Source organism: Sinocyclocheilus grahami, unplaced genomic scaffold (assembly GCF_001515645.1).
Source record: "Sinocyclocheilus grahami isolate Dianchi unplaced genomic scaffold, SAMN03320097.WGS_v1.1 scaffold136.1, whole genome shotgun sequence".
NCBI classification, from domain to species: domain Eukaryota; kingdom Metazoa; phylum Chordata; class Actinopteri; order Cypriniformes; family Cyprinidae; genus Sinocyclocheilus; species Sinocyclocheilus grahami.
In genome coordinates, this window is record NW_015505315.1 from 67,371 (window position 1) to 92,446 (window position 25,076).

The window sequence follows — 25,076 nt, forward strand, 5'->3', positions numbered from 1 at the left end:
GTGTGTGTGTGTGTGTGTGTGTGTGAGAGAGAGAGCAAGAGAGAGAGAGAGTGAGAGGGAGTCATATCACAGTGGAGTCAGCTGTAATAACCGTGGCTTGTGTACTGCAAACACATACCAGCTTCATCACTGTCTGTCACGCGACTCTGTTCCCCTTTCGTGCTCTGTCTTTACATTTATTTTGAAAGATGAAGCTCGTGATTATGGTAAGGGGCGTTACATTTCCGACGAGTGCTTGCGGTGTTCGGCCAATCACAATGCACTGGGCCAGCTGGCCAATCAGAGCAGACTGTGCTTGTCGGAAGGAGGGACTTTGTAGAAAACGAAGCGTTTGAGAGAGGCGGGGCATGGAGGACCTACAATAATGTACAGTATTTAAAAAAATAATGTGTTTTTTGAACATTAAAGCATGTCAACATATTCTGTTACACCAAATACACCAAATAATGATCTTTAAAAAAGCATCATATGACCCCTTTAAATCAAGGAGAGGTGTTTTGCAAACCCATCTTGTCTTTAATAATGCTGCAGTGATATAGCAACAGACCTCTGTCTAATGTCTATATTTCTATTCATGCTTAACTTCATTTCACTTGTAGTCTATGTCTGAGGAAATGCCATTTTATAATGTTGGATGTACAATTATCAGCTTTATTCTATGAAAACTCTCACAAAACATCCCTGCAACTACATTTCTGTATTTGATAAAAACGTAACAAAATGGTTAAATTTTTCTGCATACTTGTATACCTTTATAAACAAAGTTCTTAATAAATACATTTTTTGTATTTTCCTCTTTAAATAAAACTTAATTTAAAAAATAAAAGAGAAAAGTTTTTTACAGCAGTGCAGCAAATTATAAGGTAGATGGTCAGGCCTTATGGTAGCCATTTTTGGCTTTTTTTAAGGGTTCAAAGTTCTCATAAATAGTGAGTGCAGCTGTGTTCTGGTAGATCAAGTCAACATTGTTTCCAGTCCGAGACTTGATGATGTCCATGGCACACTGGTTAAGAAACACATATTGATCCTGCAAAAGCAGATAATGTAAAGGCCTGCACTGTTAGAGACTAAAATGCCCATTATGGCTTACAAATCATAGGAGCATATATTTATAGAAAAACTCAAAAACTGGTAATGAATGTACCTCTGTTTGAACCATGAGTGGTCTGTGCATGCGTAAATCGTGGATGATCCCATATACATCTACTACACCATCCCGCTCAATCTGAAAGATTAACCGATCAATGGCAATGAAGGTTCCCGTGCGGCCCACACCAGCACTGTAATACGAAAACAAAAAATATGATGAAAATCACATTTTTCTTTGTGGGAGTATAATAATAAAATGGTGGTGAGCAGACCTGTTTGTATATATTGAAGAAGAGTTCAGGAACTATTCAAGTACCTGCAGTGCACAAGTGTAGGTGAATGTCTTGAGTGCTGGTCCATGTGTTCTCGGACCAGGTGTCTGAAGTTGATGAGAAGCTCAGTGGTCTCAGGCACTCCATGGTCTGGCCACGCAGTGAAATGGAATTGACGAACTGATCGAGACTCTGCTGTTTTCACCTGTTATGACAGGAATCATTTTTCCCTTGTTGACACTTTGCTTGAGGCATAACGTTATAATCGAGACAACTTGCAAACATATTACCAAAAAGATAATTCTGACTTTCAAAAATATTGTAACACTTGTATAATTTATATATATATATATATATATATATATATATATATATACACACAAACCCGACTCCAAAAAAGTTGGGACACTGTACAAATTGTGAATAAAAACAGAATGCAATGATGTGGAAGTTTCAAATGTCAATATTTGTATTCTATTGTGAATAAAATATAAGTTTATGAGATTTGTAAATTATTCCATTCCTTTTTTACTCACAATTTGTACAGTGTCCCAACTTTTTTGGAATTGGGTTTGTATATATATATATATGTGCAATTTATAACAGTTGCAGTATGTTCCTGTTTTTAGTTGTAAAAAAAAAAAAACAACTAACACTAGCTTTTCTAATCTTTTTGTATTAGATCTATTTGTCAATTTATAACAGTTGCAGTATGTTCCTGTTTTTAGTTGTAAAAAAAAAAAAAAAACTAACACTAGCTTTTCTAATCTTTTTGTATTAGATCTATTTGTTTTCTTTTTATTTATTATACAATTTAACAAAAGCAATAAAGGCCTCTAACACTAGTTTGCTCTTCTTTTTCTATTCTATCTGTTTTCTTTTTATTTATTATATAATTTATAAAAAAAACTTGCTACGTGTACTGCGTTAAGCTAACTGAGACTTGTTATAGCACTTGCATATCATTGCTCTTTTGTTGATTTTGATTGCTTCCATTGTCCTCATTTGTAAGTCGCTTTGGATAAAAGCGTCTGCTAAATGACTAAATGTAAATGTAATATATGGGTTATTTAGTGTTAGTCCAAATACACTTGGGTCCAACTGTAACATTAACATAGACTTACATTTTTCACTTCAAAGTCACGTAAAGTCCAGTCTTCCAATGGGATCTCGGAAACATTCGTCACTGTCAGATTGTTAAAATGTTTTGTCTCTGCTGGCCAGTATTCTTCACATTTTACCTGAGGGACAAAAGATTGTGGCAGAATTCATATAAGCTTATTAGTTCAATACCTGAGATGAGGTATTACAAATTATCTTAAAATGCTGAATGAGGATATGAACATTGAATATGTAGTGGTCAAGTAATTTAGGCTTTTAAAGCCTGATAATGTAGCATCATCTGACAATCAAATGAACTGAAACATAAGGAATGAAAGCTCTAACAGGTGAGATCACAGAGAAAGTGAAGTGTATACTGTACCCGTCCTTGCTCATTGCATTTGGTGAGCATGACAATAGTGTGCATGTTTTTCTCCCAGATCAGTCTCCAGAAGTCATTGACAGTGCAGGGCAGTGGCCCCTGGGCTGCGATAAACTCTTTCTTTGAAGTGTAACCCTGGAAATATCACACAGTTAGTGTGACAATTGTGTAAAGAGCTAAATGTCATATTTTTGTAGTTTTCCCCCTTCCTACCGGCATGTAGCTGGCATTGATGTAGTCATCAAATGGGCTGCTGAGCACCGAGAGCTTGACACGAGATGAATCATCTGTCAAGAACACATGAATTATTATGAATATGGGCTACGTGTCTAGAACAGAGTGGAGGAAACTCAGTGTTGTGTAACTTCACAAAGGGAAAGTCCTGTGGTTCTTACATGGCAGCACATTGTTATAACGATTCTTGGCTTTGTTTTCAGGGGCCTGAGCAACAGTCTTTGGCTGATTTATTCCAACTGGCCTTAGATCCTACAAACACATACATCCATTTATTTAAAGTCTCTCTTTTGTTTCTATTGATTTTATTACATTTACATCACAAATATTTGAACATCTGTAATAAAGCATTTGTTTCTCTGTCAATAATTCAAGAAGAGACGCAAGTGTATGTCACATATTTATGACTGAAGAGGAGCACAACACAGTCAGAGCAAACAAATCAGTCACTGCTACTACTGTTTTTGGACCACAAACAATGGTGGCATATTGGTGGTATGGAATCTAGTTGCAATACCAATTATTATTGAGAGTTGATCAGTTGTAAATATACAGAGAAGCCAAAGATATAATCACCTCAAATTCTTCAGCAAATCCACAAAAGGAATCAGCTCTTTGCCGCCTATAGTAAGCCTCATAATCCTCCACCTTTATTGGATCACTCCTATGACACCATTAAATAACCATGATAAAAAAAATATGTATTTTATTTAACTATACAGTACACCACATAACATTGTATTTATTAAATATCTGTTAATGTTAATTACACTAGTTAAACTGTACTAACAATGAACAATACTTCTACAGCATTTAATAATCCAAGTTAATGTTAATCTAAGCATTTACCAATCAGAAGTTGTATCTGTTAACATTAGTTGCTGCACTGCAGACTAACATGAACATGAAAAAGTTAAGAAATGCTGTAAAAATATATTGTTCATTGTTAGTACCTGTTAGGTAATTCATTAAACAATGTTAAAAAATGAGACCTTTTATTGTGGCTTTGTTCTGGGATATCATTATTGCTACTATGAGACAATATTTCATGTTCTTTCCCATATCATAAATCATTTTTATTGAAGCTATGAAGTCATAATTTTCAGTCAAATCATAAATACGTATGAAAATTTGTGTGGACAAACATGTATGATTACTTACACTTTGTTTCTGTAAGAAAACAAAAGAAAATATATATATTAAAAGGTTACTTTTTATGGCTCAATATTTATTCTATTGTTTGTTTCCAATGTGTATTATGCTGTTTTGAGGAGACCTGTATACTAACCTTATAGAGTGGATAGGAACACTAGTAGAATCATCTTTTCTTTGCTTCCTGTGATATTGAGAGCACACATGTAATTATCAAGTTGCCACTGTCTATTAATACTTAAAAACATTCTGTAAACAAGCAATATATATATCTTTACACACCTAAATTAGATTAGTAAAATTGTGGGGACACAATGGTAATCTTAAATCCTCTAAATCAAACAATTAAAACACTCCAAACATCAAGAATCATGTATGAAATCTGTCAAATGTCTTACCCTCTACAAACCACAACCACGATGATGATTACAACAAGAAGAGCAGCAACACCGGCTCCTGCAGCTGCTGCTCCAATTACCACTGAAAGATGGAGAAAGAATAAAGTTAACTCAGAAATTATTTATAGAATTTATGTATACACTCCAGAAATGCAGATGGAAAGATTTGTATCTAAAACTGCTGGTGCTTATGTATACATAAGTCAGGTGCACCCGTTAGAAATAAGTCTAGGATAAGTAAAGGCATCCAAATGATGAGTTCTAGTTATAAAGTCAATTAAAAAAACTAAACTAAATAGGAAAAAAAAGTGTTGTTCTTAACAATACAAGCTGTAATCTCATCTAAATGTTTGCTCTGGATGAAAATGTGCTTGTAAAACAGTAGGCTTTTACATTTGATTTAAATGTATGCTTTTGAAGAATTCTGGGTATTTGAAACACATCCATAAAATTCATGTGACATGTTACTTTGAAAACGCCAATGCAATTAAGTTAAATATTGAGAGAAAGTGTCCCAGTCTTTACCTGGGTTCTCTGGCAGTATGACGGGACTTTGGTAAAACTCAGACATGGAGTAGTATGAATTAGAAACATCCACTAAACGGTTCTTTATCTCCAGACGAGTGAAAGCAATGACAGCAAAACTGCAAGAAAGCCAAACACATAACAGCATAATGCAGAAGACAGCAACCAATGCAGTAGTGCAGCTGATGGAGCTGTGAAAGTCAGTAGTTCAGTTTAATTTAGTGATGGAAATAACCATTACATTGTTATAATGGATTTTAATGAATGCAGCACTGAAGTGAATTCAAAGTTTGGGAAGTATATTGACTTACTTGTAAGTGTCTTTTGCATTTAGTTCTCCATTTTTGTAACCTTCCCACATAGTTTCATCTCCAATGATGATTGTTTGTGTCTGTATATTTCTAGACCCTGTTTGACCCGGTTTCCTGACAACAGCCAGGAATGTGCTGCACCGCTTTGCTTTCCAGTCCTCGTAGGTGTTCAACAGGCATTGATCAAACTTGTTACTTTTGTCCAAGCAATCTGCAGGAGGTAAAACCAAAGATTTGACCATCCAAAATCCATTTAGTTGCATACGTTATTAACTTTAATGCCCCCATATTATATTACATACTGACAAGCAAAAAAGTAACAATGAAAAAAATAATAAATAAATATTTATATTTTAAATAAATGCTGATTTTTTTAACTAATTAAAAATATATCACTTTTCCACAAAAACATAAATATTTATCAGTGATGAAAAAAATAGTTTCTTAAGCACACAATCAGACTATCAGAATGATTTTTAAAGGATCATGTGATACTAAAGACTTAAGTAATGGCTGCTAAAAAATTTGTTTCGCCATCACAGCAATAAATTACATTTTAAAATATATTCAAATAGAAACAGTCTTTTTAAAATTGTAATTATATTTCAAAATATTAAATTTTTTACTGTATTTTCTAAATGCAGCTTTGATGAACATAAGAGACTTTCTACCAAGTTTTAAAAAATCATAAAAATGTTACAAATACAAATTGATGAATTCAGAGAACAAAAGTCTCAGGTTTATTTGACATACCAATAATGCTGGAGTAGACAAGCACACCATAATAGAGCACAGGACCGTTTGAGTCATTAAAGATGTCCGACTGAAGATTCAAAGTAAACTTGTTGTATTGTAGCTCAGATATACTCACTGCTGTTATTTTAGGTACAACAGGTTCTACAAACACACACACACACACACACACAAACAAGAAATATGTGATATGCACCCACATATAAACACAAAATACAAAAGAAGTAACTTTCCTTACTTGTGATTCCAGTCATACAGGTGATCGATTCCACTGTGCTCTTCTTCCCACAACCAATTGTCCAGAGCATGACTTTGTACAGAGTGTTGTACTTAAGTCCAGTGAAGGTGTGGGTTAGATTGAAGGTCATTTTTGTGTCAGAGGAGTCCAGCTTAAATTCAAAGCCTTGGTATTTACCAGGAGGAGGGCTCCATGAGACGTTAAGCATTGGAAAGGTTAAATTAGGACCCGTACAGTTCACATTATCCACTGGAGCTGCATCTGCACACAGTAAAACACACCCAAGACAATATTATTTGACCTTTATTTGAATTAAGACATTTAAAACGATATCTACTGAACTTCACCCGGACTAAAGAGTTTCATGATTATTGTATCAGCATTTTTAAAGTAGACATGTCTGTGCGAGCTGGAAAACTACACCACTACACAGCACAGGAAATAACAATTCAGCGCCGAATGCTGCAAATGGCTTTTTTCATACAGTTCTGCTTTAAAACCATGTATAACAGTATATAGTGTTTGTACTAACCAGTGCATGCTTGCAGCCACACAGCTTCTCCTTCTGTGTTGTCCGAAGTGCTGCTCTGCACACTGATGTTATAGAGTGTTGAAGGCATCAGACTGTGTATAGCCATGCTGTTATTTATAGTGGTTGTGTTTTTCTCTTCCTTCTCACTGTACACTCTTACTACATATTTTGGGACCCCTTCCACTTTTGCCCAAATGACAGAAATGCTATTTATTGTTGTGGAACCAACTTGTAGGTTTTGGACAGGATCAGGTTCTGAAAACAGATGCGGGGAGAAGGATGAAGACTTTAGAGGAGAGGAAACTCCATCCCAACAGCATAAAACGTCATAATTTTGTGATAATGGAACAAATGGAAATTAAAGTCATTATTTACTGACATGCCAAGTGGTATGGACTACTTTTTAAGCACATTTTGGAGTCCTCCAGTCCTCTCATTATATAGAAGAAAGGATAATTTTTCATAATTCATCTTTTGTGTTCCATTGAAGTAATGATAAAGTAAATGATAACCGCTATTTTTAATCTGTGAATGAACTATTCCTTTTTATTTGTCCTTTTAGGATCAGTGTACTCGCAAAATGCATTCAAAGACAATTCAATGTGTAAATATTCCATACACTACTGTTTGAAAGTTTGTGGTTGGTAAGACTTTTTTCTGTTTTTGAAAGAAATCTCTTATGATCACCAAGGCTGCATTTATTTGATCAAAAACACAGTAACCACAGTAATATTGTGAAATATTATTACAATTTAAAATAACAGCTGTCTATTTGAATATATTTTGAAATGCAATTTATTCCTGTGATGGCAAATTTCAGCAGCCATTATGCCGGTCTTCAGTGTCATCTCATGTCAAATCATTCTAATGCTCTGCTTTGCTTCTCAAGAAACATTTCTTATTATTTAAACTATTGAAAACAGTTTTAAAAAAGCTTAACATTTTTGTGGAAACTGTGACACATTTTATTTGTCAGAATTCTTTGATGAACAGAACGTTCAAAAGACATTATAAACATTATTAATCTCAAATTTGATCATTTCAATGTGCCCTTGCTCAGTATTGTTGGATTAATTTCTATAAAAAAAAATATTTTAACCACAAAATGTGTATATCTTGGAATATTATTTCAATGTAACTGATCAGTTCTATAATTTCGGAAGTGCAGAACTTACTGGTGGTAACATGAACTCTGATAGAGTCACTCTGGAAACCCATCGGGCCTACAGTAGCCACAGAAACATTATAGGGTGTTCCAGATCGCAAGCCGTCCAAAAGGAAAGTGTTATTAGGAGTGAGATATTGACTGGTATTATAGCTGGGCCAGTAGGTCAGGCTGTAGTTGAAGCTGCCAGCTGTCATGCTCTCAGCTTCATCCCATTTAAACAACAATGAATGACTGCTCTTCAACAAAATCTTAATCTCTCCTGGTCTGTTGGGATCTGCAACACAATTAGAATCTATAAACACTACGGTCCACTATGGTGCATGCTTACAAAGTCACGAGATGTCCTAACACATGATTTCCTAACTATGTTTGGAGTTGAATACTCACAAGTTGCCATTTTTACTGAACGAGATGTTTCCCAGAAGGTTGCTTTGACAGTTGTGAGTGTGACTGTGAAGACAGTTGCTGCTTTCAGTTGACTGAAGGTGTGATTGTGTTCAGTGCTATTGAGAACTTTAGAGCTGCTCCATCCTTCACTGCTGATGTTCAGAATGTACAGGTCCAGCCCACCAACAGGATGATCCCACGTCACCAAGAGTGAGTGATTAGAGCCTTGATTATATAGTTTGGGAATCACTGTAGAGGGCTCTTTGGAGAAAAAAAAGAGAGAGAGAGAGAGAAAAAAAAAAGAAAGTAAAGTGGTCAAAAAGAGAGTATGTTAAAGTTCGAGTTCACTTTTATTGTCATTCAGCCCTGACATGGGAGAATTAAATTATGTTTCTCTCACAGGTCCGGGCAATAATTCATATAAAGGCATTAACAATATATAAACAATATATACAAGTCGATTTTTGATTACTGATTAGTATATGGAGTACAATTACAATAAATCAGACAAGACGACAATAAACATAATATATAAGACATATATTGTAAGACACATTAGAAATACTTCTGTATTGTCTTCCCAAAGGCAGTGATACAAAAAGTGTATAAGAGGGGTGAGTATGTGTAGGAGTACATACTTGTTAAGACAGAGACGTTCACTGGTCGTCCCAGAATGCCGCAGGCAAAACTATACACACTGAACTGACACAGGGTGCCAGGCTGCAAGTCTGGAACTGTGATGTTTTCAGAGAAAGTCGACAAGTTCCGACTATTTTCTGTGCAGTTGGACACGAAAACGTGGTAGGAAAAGCCACTGTGGTACTGCAGAGGACGGGACCAGCTCAGCTTCACGGCAGAAACATTCAGAACTTCAGGGTTTACAGAGGAAACCGGAAACGGCTCTGGAAAACAAACATACAAGTTACTGTAGAGCAGATGTGATAGCATGATATATGTAGCAAATATGTATTAAGTACTGTGTTGCCATAAGCAGTGTGGTTACTTACTATTGCAGGCAGTTATAAACTGGGGATCAGACTTGGTGCCGCCAGCTGTCTGTGTGACAATGCTGATATTGTATTGACTAGCTGACTGCAGTGACAGTAGCTGCGCTGTGGTGTTACTCACAGTCTTCTGGTCAGCTGTGCCATTATGGTGTGTGAAGGTGAGCAGGTAGGAGTAACCGAATTGCTGAACATCAAGCTGCTGCCAGCTCAGAGTTATACTAGTCTCTGTATATCCAATCACTCTTACATCAGTTACTGCAGAAGGATCTGAAAACGATTCATAAAAAACACATAAACATCTGTTCAAAAATGGGCTGTACAGCACCAAGGGTCCTATTCGCTAACAAACTGCATTAACCACCAGTATAGCATACAATAATAAGTTCCAACATACAAATTCCTTAAAGGGACAGTTCAACCAAAAATGAAAATTCTGTCATCATTTATTCACTCTCATGCCATTCCAAACCCATAAGACTTTAATTCTTCTTTAGAACTCAAATGAAGAGATTTTAGTTCTTTTCATATACAGTAATTTTTATATCCATTGCAACCAAAATTTTCAAGCTTCAAAAAGTTAATAAACTTCATAAGTAATCCATATGAATCGAGTGGTTTAATCCAAGTCTTCTGAAAGGACATGATCACTTTAACAGAATTAACTTAGGCTTTTATTCACATATGTGACCCTGTACCACAAAACCAGACATAAGGGTCATTATTTGGAAACTGAGATTTATACATCATCTGAATAAATAAGCTTTCCATTGGTTTGTTAGGATAGGACCATATTTGGCTGAGATACAACGATTTGAAAATCAGGAATCTGAGGGTGCAAAAAAATCAAAATATTGAGAAAATCGCCTTTAAAGTTGTCCAAATGAAGTTCTTAGCAATGCATATTACTAATAAAAAATTAAGCTTTGATATATTTACGGTAGGAAATTTACAAAATATCTTCATGGAACATGATCTTTACTTAATATCCTAATGATTTTTGGCATAAAAGAAAAATTGATCATTTTGACCCATACAATGTATTGTTAGCTATTGCTATAAATATCCCAGTGCGATTTACAGTATGACTGGTTTTGTGGTCCAGGGTCACATATAAACATTGATCAACATACATAGAGTGAATCAAATTTGGTAAATAGAATCTCAACCATACTTGCTTAGCGTGTGAGAACTTCATTAGTTTTTATGCACAAGGCCAGCACAACACTAAGTTAAATCTGTTCATAAAATATATGTACAACAATTATGACAGAATATTAAAAATAGCTTTATTTGAGTTTCTAAGATGAACAAAGATCTTATGGAGCAACAGGTGAGTAAAAAATGTCTGAATTTTAATTTGAACTATCATCTTCTTCCAAAGAACCATCTATTTTAATTCAATGACAAAAATACTGCACACGGACATTTCTTTCTTTTTCAACAATGCAACATTACAACCTTTTGGATTTCCATCCACCATATTAAATCAGATACCTGTCTACAGCAAGCAACATGGATAAGTCAACAAATGTGCATTGCTTACTTGTATATGCAGTGAGATACTTAGGAGAGCTGAAATATCCCATTGCACCTACAGTCCTCACACTGATGTTGTACTGGACACCTGCACTGAGTCCCGTCAGAGAGCTGTAGTTTTGGCTGCAGTTCAGCATGCTGTTGCTGTATGACAACTGGAAGTAGTGTGATACTGAGCTCATGTTAAGTGGTCGAGCCCAGCTGATGTTCAGTGAGTTTGTGCTCCGCACTATCACAAACTCGCCAGGAGGAGTGGGCACTGGAATGACAACAATATAAATCACAGCTGCGATACACACACAGGCATAGAGCACCACCCACAGGCCATCATGTGACAGTCTCATTTACTCATTTGTACTGTATGTTATAAATTACGAAATCCATTAATGGTTTTATAAACGTTTGCAGCTGTAACACAAACAGCTAATGGTGACCTAATACCCAAAACTCAAACTTTTACTTTAAAACTTCAAACCGTTAGTAACACATGTTGTGCAAAAGTATTAGGAAACTTACGCGATTTCTAAAAACTGCACAGTCGTGTAAACAGTGCAATACCCTTTCTTGAAAAAGACACACTTAAGTACTATTTTCAGTGTAATATGCCTGGTTAAAACTGATTAGTCAGCTCTTTGCTTCTGAAAGCAAATGCCTTAACTTCCTTTTCCCACACTCAAAGTGCATGCAAATCAGTATATGGTGATACAACAGTATGTAGTGTGTGTTTTATTCATGTGTAGGGCTTGTACATACATAATTCAAAGTGTGTGCTTGTTTTGGGGTTTGTGAAGGGTCTTACAGGTGGCATTGGATACACTATCGCTGTCCTGCCTTATGGGTCCACTGACACTTGTGACAATGACATTGTACTGAGTTCCAGGTAGCAGGTCTGAGAACAGCACGGTTGTCGCATTCGTTCGGTTTTCTGTCTTTAAAACAGTTCTGTTCAACAGGATTTTGACGTTGTAGAGTATCACAGTGCCATCAGGTGGTCTCCACTCCACTCTCATGCTCTGAGTAGTGCCAACCGCAGAAATATTGGATGCTTTACCAAGCCCTGATAACACCAAATAAGAGAGGAGGAAAAACTATTCAATAGCACAGACCAACAGACAAAACTGTAAGCAACACAGATGGAAAGTTATGATACAAAGCCATTAATGGGTTGCAATATAAAATGAACAAGTTTTTGGGTAATATGTGAATTGTAATACCTGTAAATGCAGAGATGGCTACAGAATCAGAGCTCATGCCATTTGCAACAGTTTTCACAGTAAAGGTGTAGTTGTTCCCGGCGACAAGGTTAGTGACATTTGCAGTCTCACTGATACTCTGTATCCATCGTTCGCCATTTACACTCAAATTATACTGATATGAAGGTTTGTAGTCAATCTGATGGCGCCATGAAAGGCACATCTCAGTGGTGCCAACAGGAGAGGCTGTTAAATTAGTCACTGGCAGTGGCTCTGAAAGAGAATGCACAGTCATTTTCTGCACTTATTACATATCAATGTGTGTGAATTATAGTAAGCAAAGACTAAAGACCTTAGCCAAGGTAGAAGCCATATTGAATTTAAAGTGAATGAAAACAAGGCTTTTGAGGGATAGACTTGCTGCCTTTAAAATGGTGTGAACTGAATAAAGGTTCAAGATCACATGTAATTTCCACAACTCACAACCTTTAAAACTGTTTTAGGCAGTTTTGTCCAATGAAAGTGTATTTAAAGATGTTACAATCCCGAACAATCCATTGTACGTACTGTACTTTAGCCTGACAGCCTCATTTTCATTCCTGTCAAAAGTTAATTATGCTGCTATCTTGACAAAAGTCTATTAGGTAAAGATTAATATTAATATTCAGAACAATATGGTTAAGCCAGTCATTATTTTAATGTTCTGGCTAAGAGACAATAAATGGCAGATAAAATTGTATACAATTTTGTCTAAATGGAAAAATGCAATAAATGCTACTGAATTTAGGCATCTTAACATCATAATATAGTATAAAATAATGAATGTTCATTTGAGATTTGCTATAGGCTACTTTTCAGTGTTAATACATTATTAGTGTTTTTTTAAAGATTAATTGGTATCAATCTGGTATAGGGACCAATTCTCACTATTAACTAGTTGCTTATTAGCATGCATACTATTAACATATTGGCTGTTAATTTGTACTTATTTGTATTGTTTACTTCAGGGCTGTCCAAACTCGGTCCTGGAGCGCCGGTGTCCTGCAGAGTTTAGCTCCAACTTACCTCAACGCACCTGACTGGAAGTTTCTATGCCTAGTAAGAGCTTGATTAGGTGGTTCAAGTATTTTTAATTAGGGTTGGAGTTAAACTCTGCAGGACACCGGCCCTCCAGGACCGAGTTTGGACAGCCCTGGTTTACTTGTATTGTACTACCTTACTAACTATTAATAAGCAGCGAATTAGAAGTTTATTGAGGCAAAAGTCATAGTTAAAGGTTTGTTAATAGCGAGAATTGGACTTTAAAATAAAGTGTGACCGATAAACTTAAAGATGAGGGGGGGGGGGGAATCTAAATGTAAAAATAAGACAAGATAAAAATAATTCCAAAGTCGCCTGATAAATGTCTATGTTGATCAAATTCTGTAGTATCGACAAATAACCAATATGGTATGGTACCAATATACTGTATATTCCTAGTATTAGGCATATATTAAAAAAGGTTACCACTTATTATATAGTCTATATACACAAACACACAAAGAGGGATAGCAGCATTGTAAAATTAAAGCATAATGCAAAATGCCCATTACTTGCCTGAAAACATCATTACACAAAACTTACACAAAAATATTTAACATTTTACTGTATGACAGTACATCTACAGTTTGGAGAGAGATGTGTAGTATTTACACTCACTGGTATTACACTGTATGAGCTGTGAGGGTCCAAATATGTTGGCAGCCATTATGAGTGCTCTGACGCTACAATTATACTGAGTCCCAGGCTGCAACGGAGTAATCTGATAATTGTTGGATGTGGTATTGAGAGTCTGATCAGGTGAAGTTATGTTGATTCTGTAGGAGAACAGGTTGAAGTTCCCATTAGGGGGGAGCCAGGTCAAATTGACTGAATTGGTGCTCACAGCAGAAACAGCCAGATTTTGCACTGCATTAGGAGCTGTGGAAACACAAACATGCTTATGCAACCATACACCCTGTAAAATAATCTGTAAATCTAATTTGCGGTTTTTACCATCAACAGCTAAAATGCATGCTGTGCGCTTTACAGTACCTGTATATGCAGGGAGGTTTACATTTGAGCTCCTGAGATCTTTTTCTCCTATGGTGACCACAGTGATGTTGTACTGACTGCCGGGTAATAAATTTGTGAGTGTCATGTTTGAAGAGTTGGTATGACTCAAAGTTAGGTTGACCCCTGGCTGGTTAGATATATATGATACTACATAGGACACAGTGACTCCATCCATTGATAAGGGTTTCGACCACAGCAAAGAAATAGACACATCGGTCTGTCCGCTCACTTGGACAGCTTCGGGCGGGTTAGGCTCTAAAGGGAAATATCACACACAAATACATGATGGTTCTGCAGATGTAGGGTTGTGTTTGATGTTATGGTGATGGAGATGAAGAGTGTGTGAAGTTTCTGACTCACTAGTGGCAACCAGCACTATGTTAGAGCTGTTTTTCAGGACTCCACTGATGGTGGTCACAGTGAGGTTGTAAACACGTCCTGCCATGAGGTTACTGATGACTGAAGAGTTGATGGGAGGGTTACAGTTGATGGATGTGTTCAGCTCGGCACCAGATACGTTCACCATATACGAGTCCACATGACCAAGAGGGACTGCCCACTCCACGGTCAAACTACTGTTACTGGAATTCAGAACAGTGATATTCTTCACTTGTGCTGGACCTACACAAAAACAATCAGACTTTCGTTAAAATACATACACGACTGTTCAAAAGTTTGGGGTCAATTTTTTTCTTTTTTAAAGGAAGGTTATATGAATTGATCAACAGTGAAATATTTATAATGTTAAAAAAAAATAGATTTTAAAGAAATGCTATTCTTTTAAACTTTCTATGCATCACACTTTCCACAAAAAAATAAGCATCACAACTATTTTCAACATTGATAATAAAAGAAATGTCTTGAGCACCAAATTAGCAAATTAGAATGATTTCTGAAGGATCATGTGACACTGAAGAAAATTCAGCTTTGCCATTATAGGAATCAATACATTTAAAAATATTAAAATAGAAAACTGTTACTTTAAATGTTAATAATATTTCACATTATTACAGTTTTACTGTATTTTGATCAAGCAAATGCAGCCTTGGTGAACATAAGAGAATCTTACATAAAAAAAGAAGTCTTACTGATCCCAAACTTTTGAATGGTAATGTAAAAGTAAACACACACAAACCTTTGATTTACTCCACAATACAATAAAGGCACCTTTAAACTCCCTATTCTCTTCTGCTATAGTACTTACTTGTGTTTTGGGATATCTCAGCAGCACGCCCCTCAGTGCGGTTATCAGAGGCCACTGAGGTGACGCTGAAGGTGTATTTGGTGCCGGGTGCAAGTTGTGAGATTAGCATGGAGGTTTGGTTAGTAGTGAGAAGCAGGTTTACACCCCAAGCTACTCTATAATAAAGGCTGATGCCATTTTGAAGTGTCCAGTTCAGGTTCACTGAGCTCACAGTGATGGAGTGCACAGACAGGCTACTAACAGGCTCAGGGCCTATCAGTGCAAGAGAGTGGACATGGACATGTGTGAGTGTGAGAAAGTGGACATGGACACCCAAAAATGAAAGTCTGTCATTATTTACTTACTCCCATAAAACAGAGATGTTTAGCAAAACATTTACGTTGCTTTTTGCTATACAGTGAAAGTGGATGGTTACCAAAAGCTGTCAAGCTCCAAAACGGAAAAGTTTTCAAATGTAATTTGTGCATGCACATATTCCAATATGATTTGTAGCAATCAGTCAGGTCACATGCAATAACCAATGAATTCGGCATAAGTTATGTCAGAACTGTCTTAATGCACAACAATTTGAATATGCATATGCACAAGTGAGTTGTGAGAGTTCCAACTGAGGGAAAAATGTAAACATTGATTCCTCACACAAAGTTATCATACTGTATGATTTTTAAAGACATATTTTTGTGTCCTTTCTGGAACTTGGCAGACTCTGGTCATCATTCATTTCACTGTATGGAAAAAGCCCCAGACATTGTTAAATATCTTATTTTGTGTTTAACTGAAGAAAGCAAGCCATTAAAGTACAACATGAAGGTGAGTAAATGATGACAGACCTTTCATTTAGAAATGAAGGTTTTTGGTAACACTTTACTTAAAGCCTTTAGGTATAATGCATTATAAAGGGTTATTAAAGGGTATAACGCATTATATTTATTCATAATGTGTGTTGTAATACATTATTTCTTGTCATAAATAATTGTAACCCAATTTAAAATGCACAGTGTAACAATTAATTAATAAGTGTTATTATACAGGTATGGTGGCCGAGATTTTTCAAAGTGTTGCAAATGAAAAAACCCATGCAAATAGAAAAAACACCTGAAAATTAAGAAAAAATCTTCATCAATTTGACAACACATTTGCTGCAAATGTGCTGCAAAACTCACAACACAAACAAATACAGAAGCACACTGCAAAAACAGAAACGCGCTGCTAGCAAAAGACAGTGTAAAGAAATACTTTTTGAGAGAAGCAGTCAATCAGCGGAAGTTAAAAGCGGATCATAAGTATTTATTTCTTGTCTCAGTGTTTAGCGCAGTTGTCATTGCTAGGAAACGCTTGTTTTGTTTACTCTGTTGAGACGTGCTGAAGTTGCGTTTGGTCTCGTACTCTATGGCATACCTTGTCCGCGTCGTGTGCTTTCTTAGCCCTTTGTTGTGATAAACAGTAAAGTGTGTTCAGCTGAATTCAATTTCTGTTTTGTCAAACGGGTATAAAAAAAAGTTAGTATACCGCGGCAGCCCTCGTGTGAAGACCATCGACTCTACCGTGCAGGGACACCGGCAAGGGACATAAGTATCGCTTTTGATTCATCCTCTTTTCTACACCTTGCTTCACTTCTGTTTCAGTTTTAATGACCAATTCTTATTATGTGTTTCCATATCCCTACTATTATTACCACTCGCAAACCACGCATCACACACTGTAGGCAGCGCAATCCTAACAACCTGTCTGCTAATACACTAATTTATTTTTCTATTGGAATTGTCAGTCTGCAGTAAACAAAGCAGATTACATTACATCTATTTCTTGTCATTCAAGACTAAACCTCATGGCCCTGACAGAGACATGGATCAAACCAGAGGACACTGCTACTCCTGCAGCACTCTCCAATCATTTCTCATTTTCCCACCCTCCCCGTCTGACTGGAAGAGGTGGAGGTACTGGTCTGCTTATCTCTAATGATTGGAAATGTATTCCTTTACCTTCTCTGGGTATTAACAGCTCCTTTGAATCACATTCAGTCAGACTTCAACATCCACCTAGATAAACCTCAGGCTGCAGACTTCCACACTCTGCTTGCCTCTTTTGATTTCAAGCGAGTGTTAACTACGGCTACTCACAAATCAGGTAACCAACCGGACCTTATTTGCACGCGTCACTGCTCCACTGATAATGTGCTGGTTACTCCACTGCACACCTCGGATCACTTCCTCCTCACTCTTAACCTCAACATGGTTCCTGACACAGCACATACCCCTCCACTTGTCCCTTTTTGACGTAACCTACGCTCACGCTCACCCTCTCGGCTATCTACTATGGTTTCATCTTCGCATCCTCCCCCTAAACAGTTAGCATCTCTTGATGCTAAAAGTGCTAGTGATACTTTTGGCTCCACTCTTACATCTTGTTTAGACACTGTCTGCCCCTTGTCTTCCAGGCCAGGACATCCCACCCCTTCTGCCCCTTGGCTGTCTGATGTTCTCCGTGAACAACGTTCTAAGCTCAGGGCCGCTGAAAGGATGTGGCGCAAATCAAAAAATCCTACTGGCTGACTGTGTATCAGTCACTCCTCTCTTCCTTCTCTGCTCATGTCTCCATGTCCTAAAAGGACATACTATCATAAAATTATAAATTCGTCTAACTCTCGCATGCTCTTTAAAACATTTTCCTCCCTCCTTTGTCCTCCCCCTCCTTCATCAACTCTAAAAGCTGACGACTTTGCCACGTTCTTCGTTAATAAAATTAAAACCATTAGTGCACAATTTTCCACACCAAAATCTGTCAAGCACATCTTACCAGCAAACATACACTCATTCACATCCTTCTCTTCACTCTCTGAGGCAGAAGTCTCCAAACTCATCCTTTCGAATCACCCTACTACTTGTCCTCTTGATCCTATTCCATCTCATCTCCTTCAAGCCATTTCTCCAGCTGTTGTACCTGCACTCACTCACATCATTAACACATCCCTTCACACTGGTGTTTTTCCCTCAGCATTTAGACAGGCTTGTATAACCCCTCTTCTTAAGAAACTCACCCTTAACCCATCTCTTTTAGAGAACTACAGACCGGTTTCCCTTCTTTCTTTCATTGCAAAAACAATCTTGGAGAGCTGAGGTGTCCAAGTCACAACATCGAACTACTGGGGTGCCTCAGGGCTCAGTTCTTGGACCACTTCTCTTCTCGGTCTACATGGCATCACTTGGTTCTGTCATTCAGAAACATGGCTTTTCATATCACTGCTATGCTGATGACACTCAACTCTACCTCTCATTCCGTCCTGATGATCTGACGATAGCTGCTCGCATCTCAGCTTGTCAAACAGACATTTCTTGCTGGATGAAGGACCATCACCTTCAACTCAACCTTGCCAAGACAGAACTGCTTGTGGTTCCAGCAAACCCATCGTTTCATCACAATTTCACCATCCAGTTAGGCACATCAACCATAACTCCTTCAAAAACAGCCAGAAACCTTGGAGTTATGATTGATGATCAGCTGACTTTCTCAGACCACATTGCTAAAACTGCCCGGTCCTGCAGATTTGCTTTATTCAACATCAAGAAGATCATGCCCTTTCTTTCGGAACATGCTTCACAACTCCTTGTTCAAGTTCTTGTTCTGTCCAGGCTGAACTATTGCAATGCTCTCTTGGCAGGTCTTCCAGCCAGCTATATCAAACATTTACAATGAATCCAGAACACGGCAACAAGATACATTTTTAATGAGCCAAAAAGAATGCACGTCACACCTCTGTTTATCAATTTGCACTGGCTACCAATAGCTGCTCGCATAAAATTTTAGGCATTAATAATGTTTGCCTACAAAACCACCACTGGCTTTGCACCACTTTACCCAAATTCATTACTTCTGAGTTATGTGCCCTCTAGAAGCTTGCGTTCTGCAAGTGAAAGTCGCTTTATTGTGCCATCCAGTCCTTAGCCATCTTCAAGAATTGGCTAAAAACACATCTCTTCCATCTTTATTTGACCCTCTAACTCTAGCACTCTCTAATCTAATTCTATTCTTTAAAAAAAAACTTGTCCCTTTTAGACTTCATTTACTGCTTGTTTTCTTAAAAAAAAACTAATACTAGCTTTTCTAATCTTTTTGTATTCTATTTGTTTTCTTTTTATTTATTATACAATTAGCAAAAGCAAAAAGGCCTCTAACACTAGCTTGCTCTATTATTTTTCTATTCAATCCGTTTTCTTTTTATTTACTATATAATTAAAAACCTTACTACCTTACTATGTACCGAGTTAAGCTAACTGAGACTTGTTATAGCACTTGCATATCACTACTCTTTTGTTGATTTTGATTGCTTCCATTGTACTCATTTGTAAGTCGCTTTGGATAAAAGCGTCTGCTAAATGACCAAATGTAAATGTAAATGTAAATAGGCACAGACCACCTCGGAAATGTTTAAGGGAACTGCAAAGTGACAAACATGGCTGGGACATATTTATCAATGTTTGCTCTGAAAGGTGATATTTTTGTTTATTTTAACATCCTGCTCATACGATTCCTTATAGATTTTTTTGGGATATTATTAGCCTAAATAAGCTGACGAAATACACAATTACTGTAACTGTGAAAGGTTATGTAAGTTGGCTAACTTACTTTTACAATTTCCCTTACAAAAAATATCCATAGCCTATGGTTTTACTATTAAAATTAATTAATAAATACATTATTAAAAATAAATAAAAACAAAAATGGTTACTATAGTTAAACCATGGTATGCACAAATTAACCATGGATTTACTACACTAACCATAGTTTAACCATGATATTTGTACAACTCTGGTTACACAAATGGTAATCAATACGCCAAAAAAAAATTTTTTTTAATTTGTTAATTTTCGTTTTGTTGGGGTAATTTTGTTGTGGTCTGTGCTACTTGTGCGTTTCTTTATTTGTTTGTGTTGTGAGCATTTGCAGCACATGCGCTGTCAAACTGATGAAGATGTTTTCTTTATTTGCTGGTGCTTTTTTTATTTGCATGTGTTTTCTGAAGTTGCAGCACGTTGGGGTCTCTCGGCCACCGTATTATTATGTATTAACTGTGGTTACAATAATTCATGAAATTGTACAATCCATTATAAAGTGCATTAAAAGGCATAATTAATGCATTCAAACTACTTTTATAATGCATTATACATTAGTAAAGTGTTACCAGGTTTTCTTTAATGCAATTTCCTGTAACTGTACACATTCATGTTTTTAGAAACACTGTGCAATATCATATCATACATTTTTTAATTATTCATGTTTTACTCAAATTAAACAAAAATGCTACTCTATAAAAAGGATGGTGTTGTTTCAGCTGTCTAAAACACACCATATCCAAATATCTTTTTATTTTAAGTTAAGTTGATACATTATAAAGTAAAAAGATTTTTTATTATTGATTGTGATTGGCTAGGACTTACGGAGGGTAAAAGACTGATTGATCAGTGGAAACTGGCCTGTCCAGTTCAGATACACTGAGGTGGAGTTGGGCTGCATGATAGTCAGATTGCTGGAATAGTCTGTTGTGCAAGTAGAAAAATATTGAGAATGTGAGTGACTGAAAGAATGAGAAAAGTGCATGAAAGGGTGATATGGTGAATGTGATATTGAATGCAAAATATTATTTTCATCCTTTCCGGACAACAGTGGCCTTAATGTTCAAAGTCGTTATTAGAAGTGGTAAAGACTTACTGGTGGAGAGGTTTGCGCAGCACACAACTGAACAGTTGATCTTGAAGAAATACGTGTTTCCAGGCAGCAGTCCAGTTACTGTGATGCTATTCTGAGCACTTGTAATGCTGGCGTTCTGCACACTGCAGGAGGAGCTGTCTCCAACAAACATAGTGATGTCTGAGGTTGTGGAGTTTGTCTTATATTGGCACACTGCACCTAAATAAAGACATAAAACCAGCATATGGTAGGTAAATGCCCAACATTATATGATGATGCAAATCACATCAAGTGGTTTAAGCTTAAAAGTACTGGTAAATAATTGATCTCCCCAATCTCCCCAATCACTGATACAGACTGCGCAAATAAAGACCTATTCATCAAGAAAAGTGAGTTTCAAGATGATTATACTTACAGTCAGAGTGCCCACGAGGGATCTGGGGAAAAGAACAACATAACTTTATCAATTTATTATGGTTTCATTTTCCTTGCCGATTAGCTGCACATGAATCCACAGCAGTAAGAAGCTTAAGCAAGTTTCAAATTACAAATAAAGCACAACTTCTTTGACAACTTCCATTGTGCAATATCTGTTTCAGATATAGATCTATTATTTGCCCCACAGTGACGTCAGATGAGCTCTATATGAAAAAAGAGCATGTATACACAGTGTAGTATAATGTTACTAAAAAAACTGAAGTTAACTATTAATGCACATGTTGAGCCAATGTTGTGTGAAGTCCAAACTGGCCTGACAGTTCTCTTTACCTGCATTGAAGTTCAACTAAACTTAACCACAAATCAAAACATCATTCTTCCTTTCAAGTGGATTATTTGGCCATCTGGGAATTTAGAAACACATTCATAAGCTATATTTACCCACCACTAGTGAAATTAGTAGGGCCAATTAATTACTGTACTTTATAAAGCTAAAATATTACTAATTGTGCTACTTGGAAAAAGCTAAAATATACAATACTTTTTTTTTGATTAACACTTTCTGGTCACCACTTGATTTTCATTAATGTCTTATTTCACATTGTTGATGAGTTCAGTAGCATTCTAAAATGTTGTGAATAGTAATAAGGATGAGTAGGTGTATAAAGTATATAGATGTAAGTGCCTGGCATGATATGCTACTACATTTCTTTATTCTGCCCATTTCCCTTTCCTAGTTCTTCTGAGCAATATTTTCTTTGGCCTATTATGAAACTGACACCCACCGCCTGGCTATGATTGGTTGCTTATCTGGGACATCTTCATTGTCAAATTTGTAAAGGAAATCTGATATTTTTTTCTGCTCGAGTCACAACTTCCGTATTGGTAACAACAATACTTTCATAAACACATTTTTTTAACCCTGTGGTTAGATTCTAGTCACAAAACAACGTGTAACAGTAAGAATGAATAGAATACAAACACAATTCATCTAAATCCACTCCATCCAAATAATTTTTTGAAATGATTAAATCTAAAAACTTTGGACAGCTTATTTTGTTTAGAATAACTGTTACTGGTGTTAACAGCGTGTAACTAATACAGCATCTTTGATAGTCGTCATCTGAGTTCACACATGACTTAAAGGGGTCCAATTATGCTTTTTCACCTTTTCAACTTTATTTAGTCTGTAATGTTGCTGTTTGAGCATAAAAAAGAGCTGCAAAGTTACAAAGCTCAAAGTCCACTTCAAAAGGAGATAATTTATTTAACAGAAATCACTTTTCAAAAACTACAACGAACAACTCGTTTGGACTACAAAGTATATTTTCCGGGATTTGTGATATCACAAATATCGACGAATGGGACGAGACCTGGTTGAGCTGCATTAGAGAAGGCAACAAGTGTTATCACTATGTCGGAGACACGCTAGCTTTCCCAAGGCAGACGAACTTAGAGTGGTTACAATCATCCGGGTTTAAATCGCACTCAAATTTATTTGATTTTTACGCAATATATACACTGAAGCTCACAGCTATGGTAGGGGCATGACATTTCCCGACCAGGCGCCGAGTGCTGCCAATCACAAGACACACTGACTCAGCTAACCAATCACAGCACATTTCGTATTTCAGAAGGCGGGCCTTCATTTGATTCAGGAACTGTTCGAGCCATTCATGTCAGACTGGGGAGAGAGGTGTTGTAATAATGTAAAATATGTGAAAAATAATGTGTTTTTTTCGAACAACCTAGTATGAGAGCCTGTTCTAGTACACCCCCAAAACAAAATCAAGACTTTGTAAAAGAGCATAATAGGACCCTTTTAAATCAAGTGTGGCATGCCTGCTGACACCACACATACACATTTTTTATCAATGAGATAAAGACACATTGATACATTATGCATTATACGACTCATAGACTGCAACGGTTAAAGTTAAAAATCATCATATGTGTTCTACTGAAGAAACAAAGTCACCTACATCTTGGATGCCCTGGGGGTAAGCAGATAAACATAAAATTTTCATTTTTGGGTGAACTATCCCTTTAAGGGGTCATATGATGCGACTTCAAGTTTTCCTTTCTCTTTGGAGTGTTGCAAGCTGTTTGTGAATAGATAAGATCCCTAAAGTTGCAAAGACTAAAGTCTCAAACCCAAAGAGATATTCTTTATAAAAGTTAAGAGTCAGCCACACCTACCTAAAACGGCTCGTTCTAACGTTTATAATGGGTTTTATTGGTTTTGTCTCGCCGCTCCGGCCTGACAGGGCATCACAGTATGGTAGGGGCGTAACATTTCCGTCACACGCTTGAGGTATTCAGCCAATCACAACGCACTGGATAGCTGGCCAATCACAGCACACCTCGCTTTTCAGACCGATGAGCTTTGTAAAAATCGACACGTTCCAGAAAGGCGGGGCATAGAGAAGAAACAATAATGTACAGTATGTGGAAAATAATGTGTTTTTTAACCTTAAACCGCATAAACACATTTCATTACACCAAATACACAACAAAATGTTCTTTTTAGCAACGTCATATGACCCCTTTAATTCCTGGTAAGAGACATGCAGTATTCTTGACTTCATGTCAAAGCCAAAATAACAGACATGGCAGAAAGGAAATTCAGTTGTCCATTAAGGAAGTTATTAGGGCTGTGCGATAATTAATTGAAATCGCATCGAAATCACGATTTGAGACGTTGCGATTTCCTAATCGCAAAGCCTGCGATATGGACGCGATATTACTTTGTTCCAGAGCATATGCATGACTGCCAGCCTTGAGTGGCAGTCTTACTAACCAATAGAGTGATGGCAGTATGGAGGAGGCTTGACGCACGCGCGCAACCTGACTATGTCGACTCGCGCATGGCTCCGCGTTTAAAACAAGTGTAAACTCAGTCTAACTGCATGCTAATTTCACTTGGATGAAATGAGACATTCAGCACATTTTCCACTTGCTCTTAAAATCCCAAATACTTAAAATGAATAAATCAGCCTATGTAACATATGTAATACTTTAATAATTGACTTAAGAAATACAGCTCTTTATTTATAAAAAATAAACAAATATTTTCTGTGAAATTCAGTAATTAAGTTAATACTGTAAAAGTACTTATACCATTATAATCTTGCCTGCTGAAAAACAACAACAATAGAACCCCTCCCAAAACACAATAACAAATGTAATGGATTTCAGGGTTATAATGGGAATTGTATTGGTTTTAATGTAAACTATAATGGTGTCTATTTGATGGATTCTACTGGTGGGATGTAATCTGGCAGATGGCAACCAATAGAACAACAGTAATTCCTATTGGAATAATGCCCAAAACAAAAAGGAATTTTGTAATGGTTTAATGGAAACTATACGAATTT

The 25,076-nt window shown here is 36.6% G+C and overlaps 1 protein-coding gene across 3 annotated transcripts in view; it reads right to left on the reverse strand.

The window, feature by feature from the left end:
- Nucleotides 1-474: 474 nt before the first annotated feature.
- Nucleotides 475-25,076, reverse strand: part of ptprja (protein tyrosine phosphatase receptor type Ja) — a 31,907-nt gene continuing 7,305 nt past the window's right edge. Inside the window, exons 2-30 of one of the 3 annotated variants that reach the window (XM_016279962.1) lie at nucleotides 21,677-21,698; nucleotides 21,283-21,480; nucleotides 21,012-21,110; nucleotides 14,733-14,993; nucleotides 14,352-14,627; nucleotides 13,977-14,237; nucleotides 12,300-12,551; nucleotides 11,885-12,142; nucleotides 11,093-11,344; nucleotides 9,550-9,816; nucleotides 9,181-9,444; nucleotides 8,543-8,803; nucleotides 8,163-8,429; nucleotides 6,988-7,242; nucleotides 6,456-6,716; nucleotides 6,218-6,361; nucleotides 5,465-5,675; nucleotides 5,154-5,272; nucleotides 4,629-4,710; nucleotides 4,367-4,414; nucleotides 4,240-4,248; nucleotides 3,655-3,742; nucleotides 3,240-3,330; nucleotides 3,058-3,131; nucleotides 2,845-2,979; nucleotides 2,486-2,602; nucleotides 1,406-1,566; nucleotides 1,145-1,280; nucleotides 475-1,027 (exon numbers count right to left, since the gene is read on the reverse strand). In XM_016279962.1, the coding sequence (XP_016135448.1) occupies nucleotides 872-1,027; nucleotides 1,145-1,280; nucleotides 1,406-1,566; nucleotides 2,486-2,602; nucleotides 2,845-2,979; nucleotides 3,058-3,131; nucleotides 3,240-3,330; nucleotides 3,655-3,742; nucleotides 4,240-4,248; nucleotides 4,367-4,414; nucleotides 4,629-4,710; nucleotides 5,154-5,272; nucleotides 5,465-5,675; nucleotides 6,218-6,361; nucleotides 6,456-6,716; nucleotides 6,988-7,242; nucleotides 8,163-8,429; nucleotides 8,543-8,803; nucleotides 9,181-9,444; nucleotides 9,550-9,816; nucleotides 11,093-11,344; nucleotides 11,885-12,142; nucleotides 12,300-12,551; nucleotides 13,977-14,237; nucleotides 14,352-14,627; nucleotides 14,733-14,993; nucleotides 21,012-21,110; nucleotides 21,283-21,480; nucleotides 21,677-21,698 (5,025 nt within the window). In that variant the 3' untranslated portion in view covers nucleotides 475-871. Of the gene's footprint in view, nucleotides 1,028-1,144; nucleotides 1,281-1,405; nucleotides 1,607-2,485; nucleotides 2,603-2,844; nucleotides 2,980-3,057; nucleotides 3,132-3,239; nucleotides 3,331-3,654; nucleotides 3,743-4,239; nucleotides 4,249-4,366; nucleotides 4,415-4,628; nucleotides 4,711-5,153; nucleotides 5,273-5,464; nucleotides 5,676-6,217; nucleotides 6,362-6,455; nucleotides 6,717-6,987; nucleotides 7,243-8,162; nucleotides 8,430-8,542; nucleotides 8,804-9,180; nucleotides 9,445-9,549; nucleotides 9,817-11,092; nucleotides 11,345-11,884; nucleotides 12,143-12,299; nucleotides 12,552-13,976; nucleotides 14,238-14,351; nucleotides 14,628-14,732; nucleotides 14,994-21,011; nucleotides 21,111-21,282; nucleotides 21,481-21,676; nucleotides 21,699-25,076 lie in introns of those variants that run through there. The other 2 variants (XM_016279963.1, XM_016279964.1) reach the window with 2 other exon arrangements.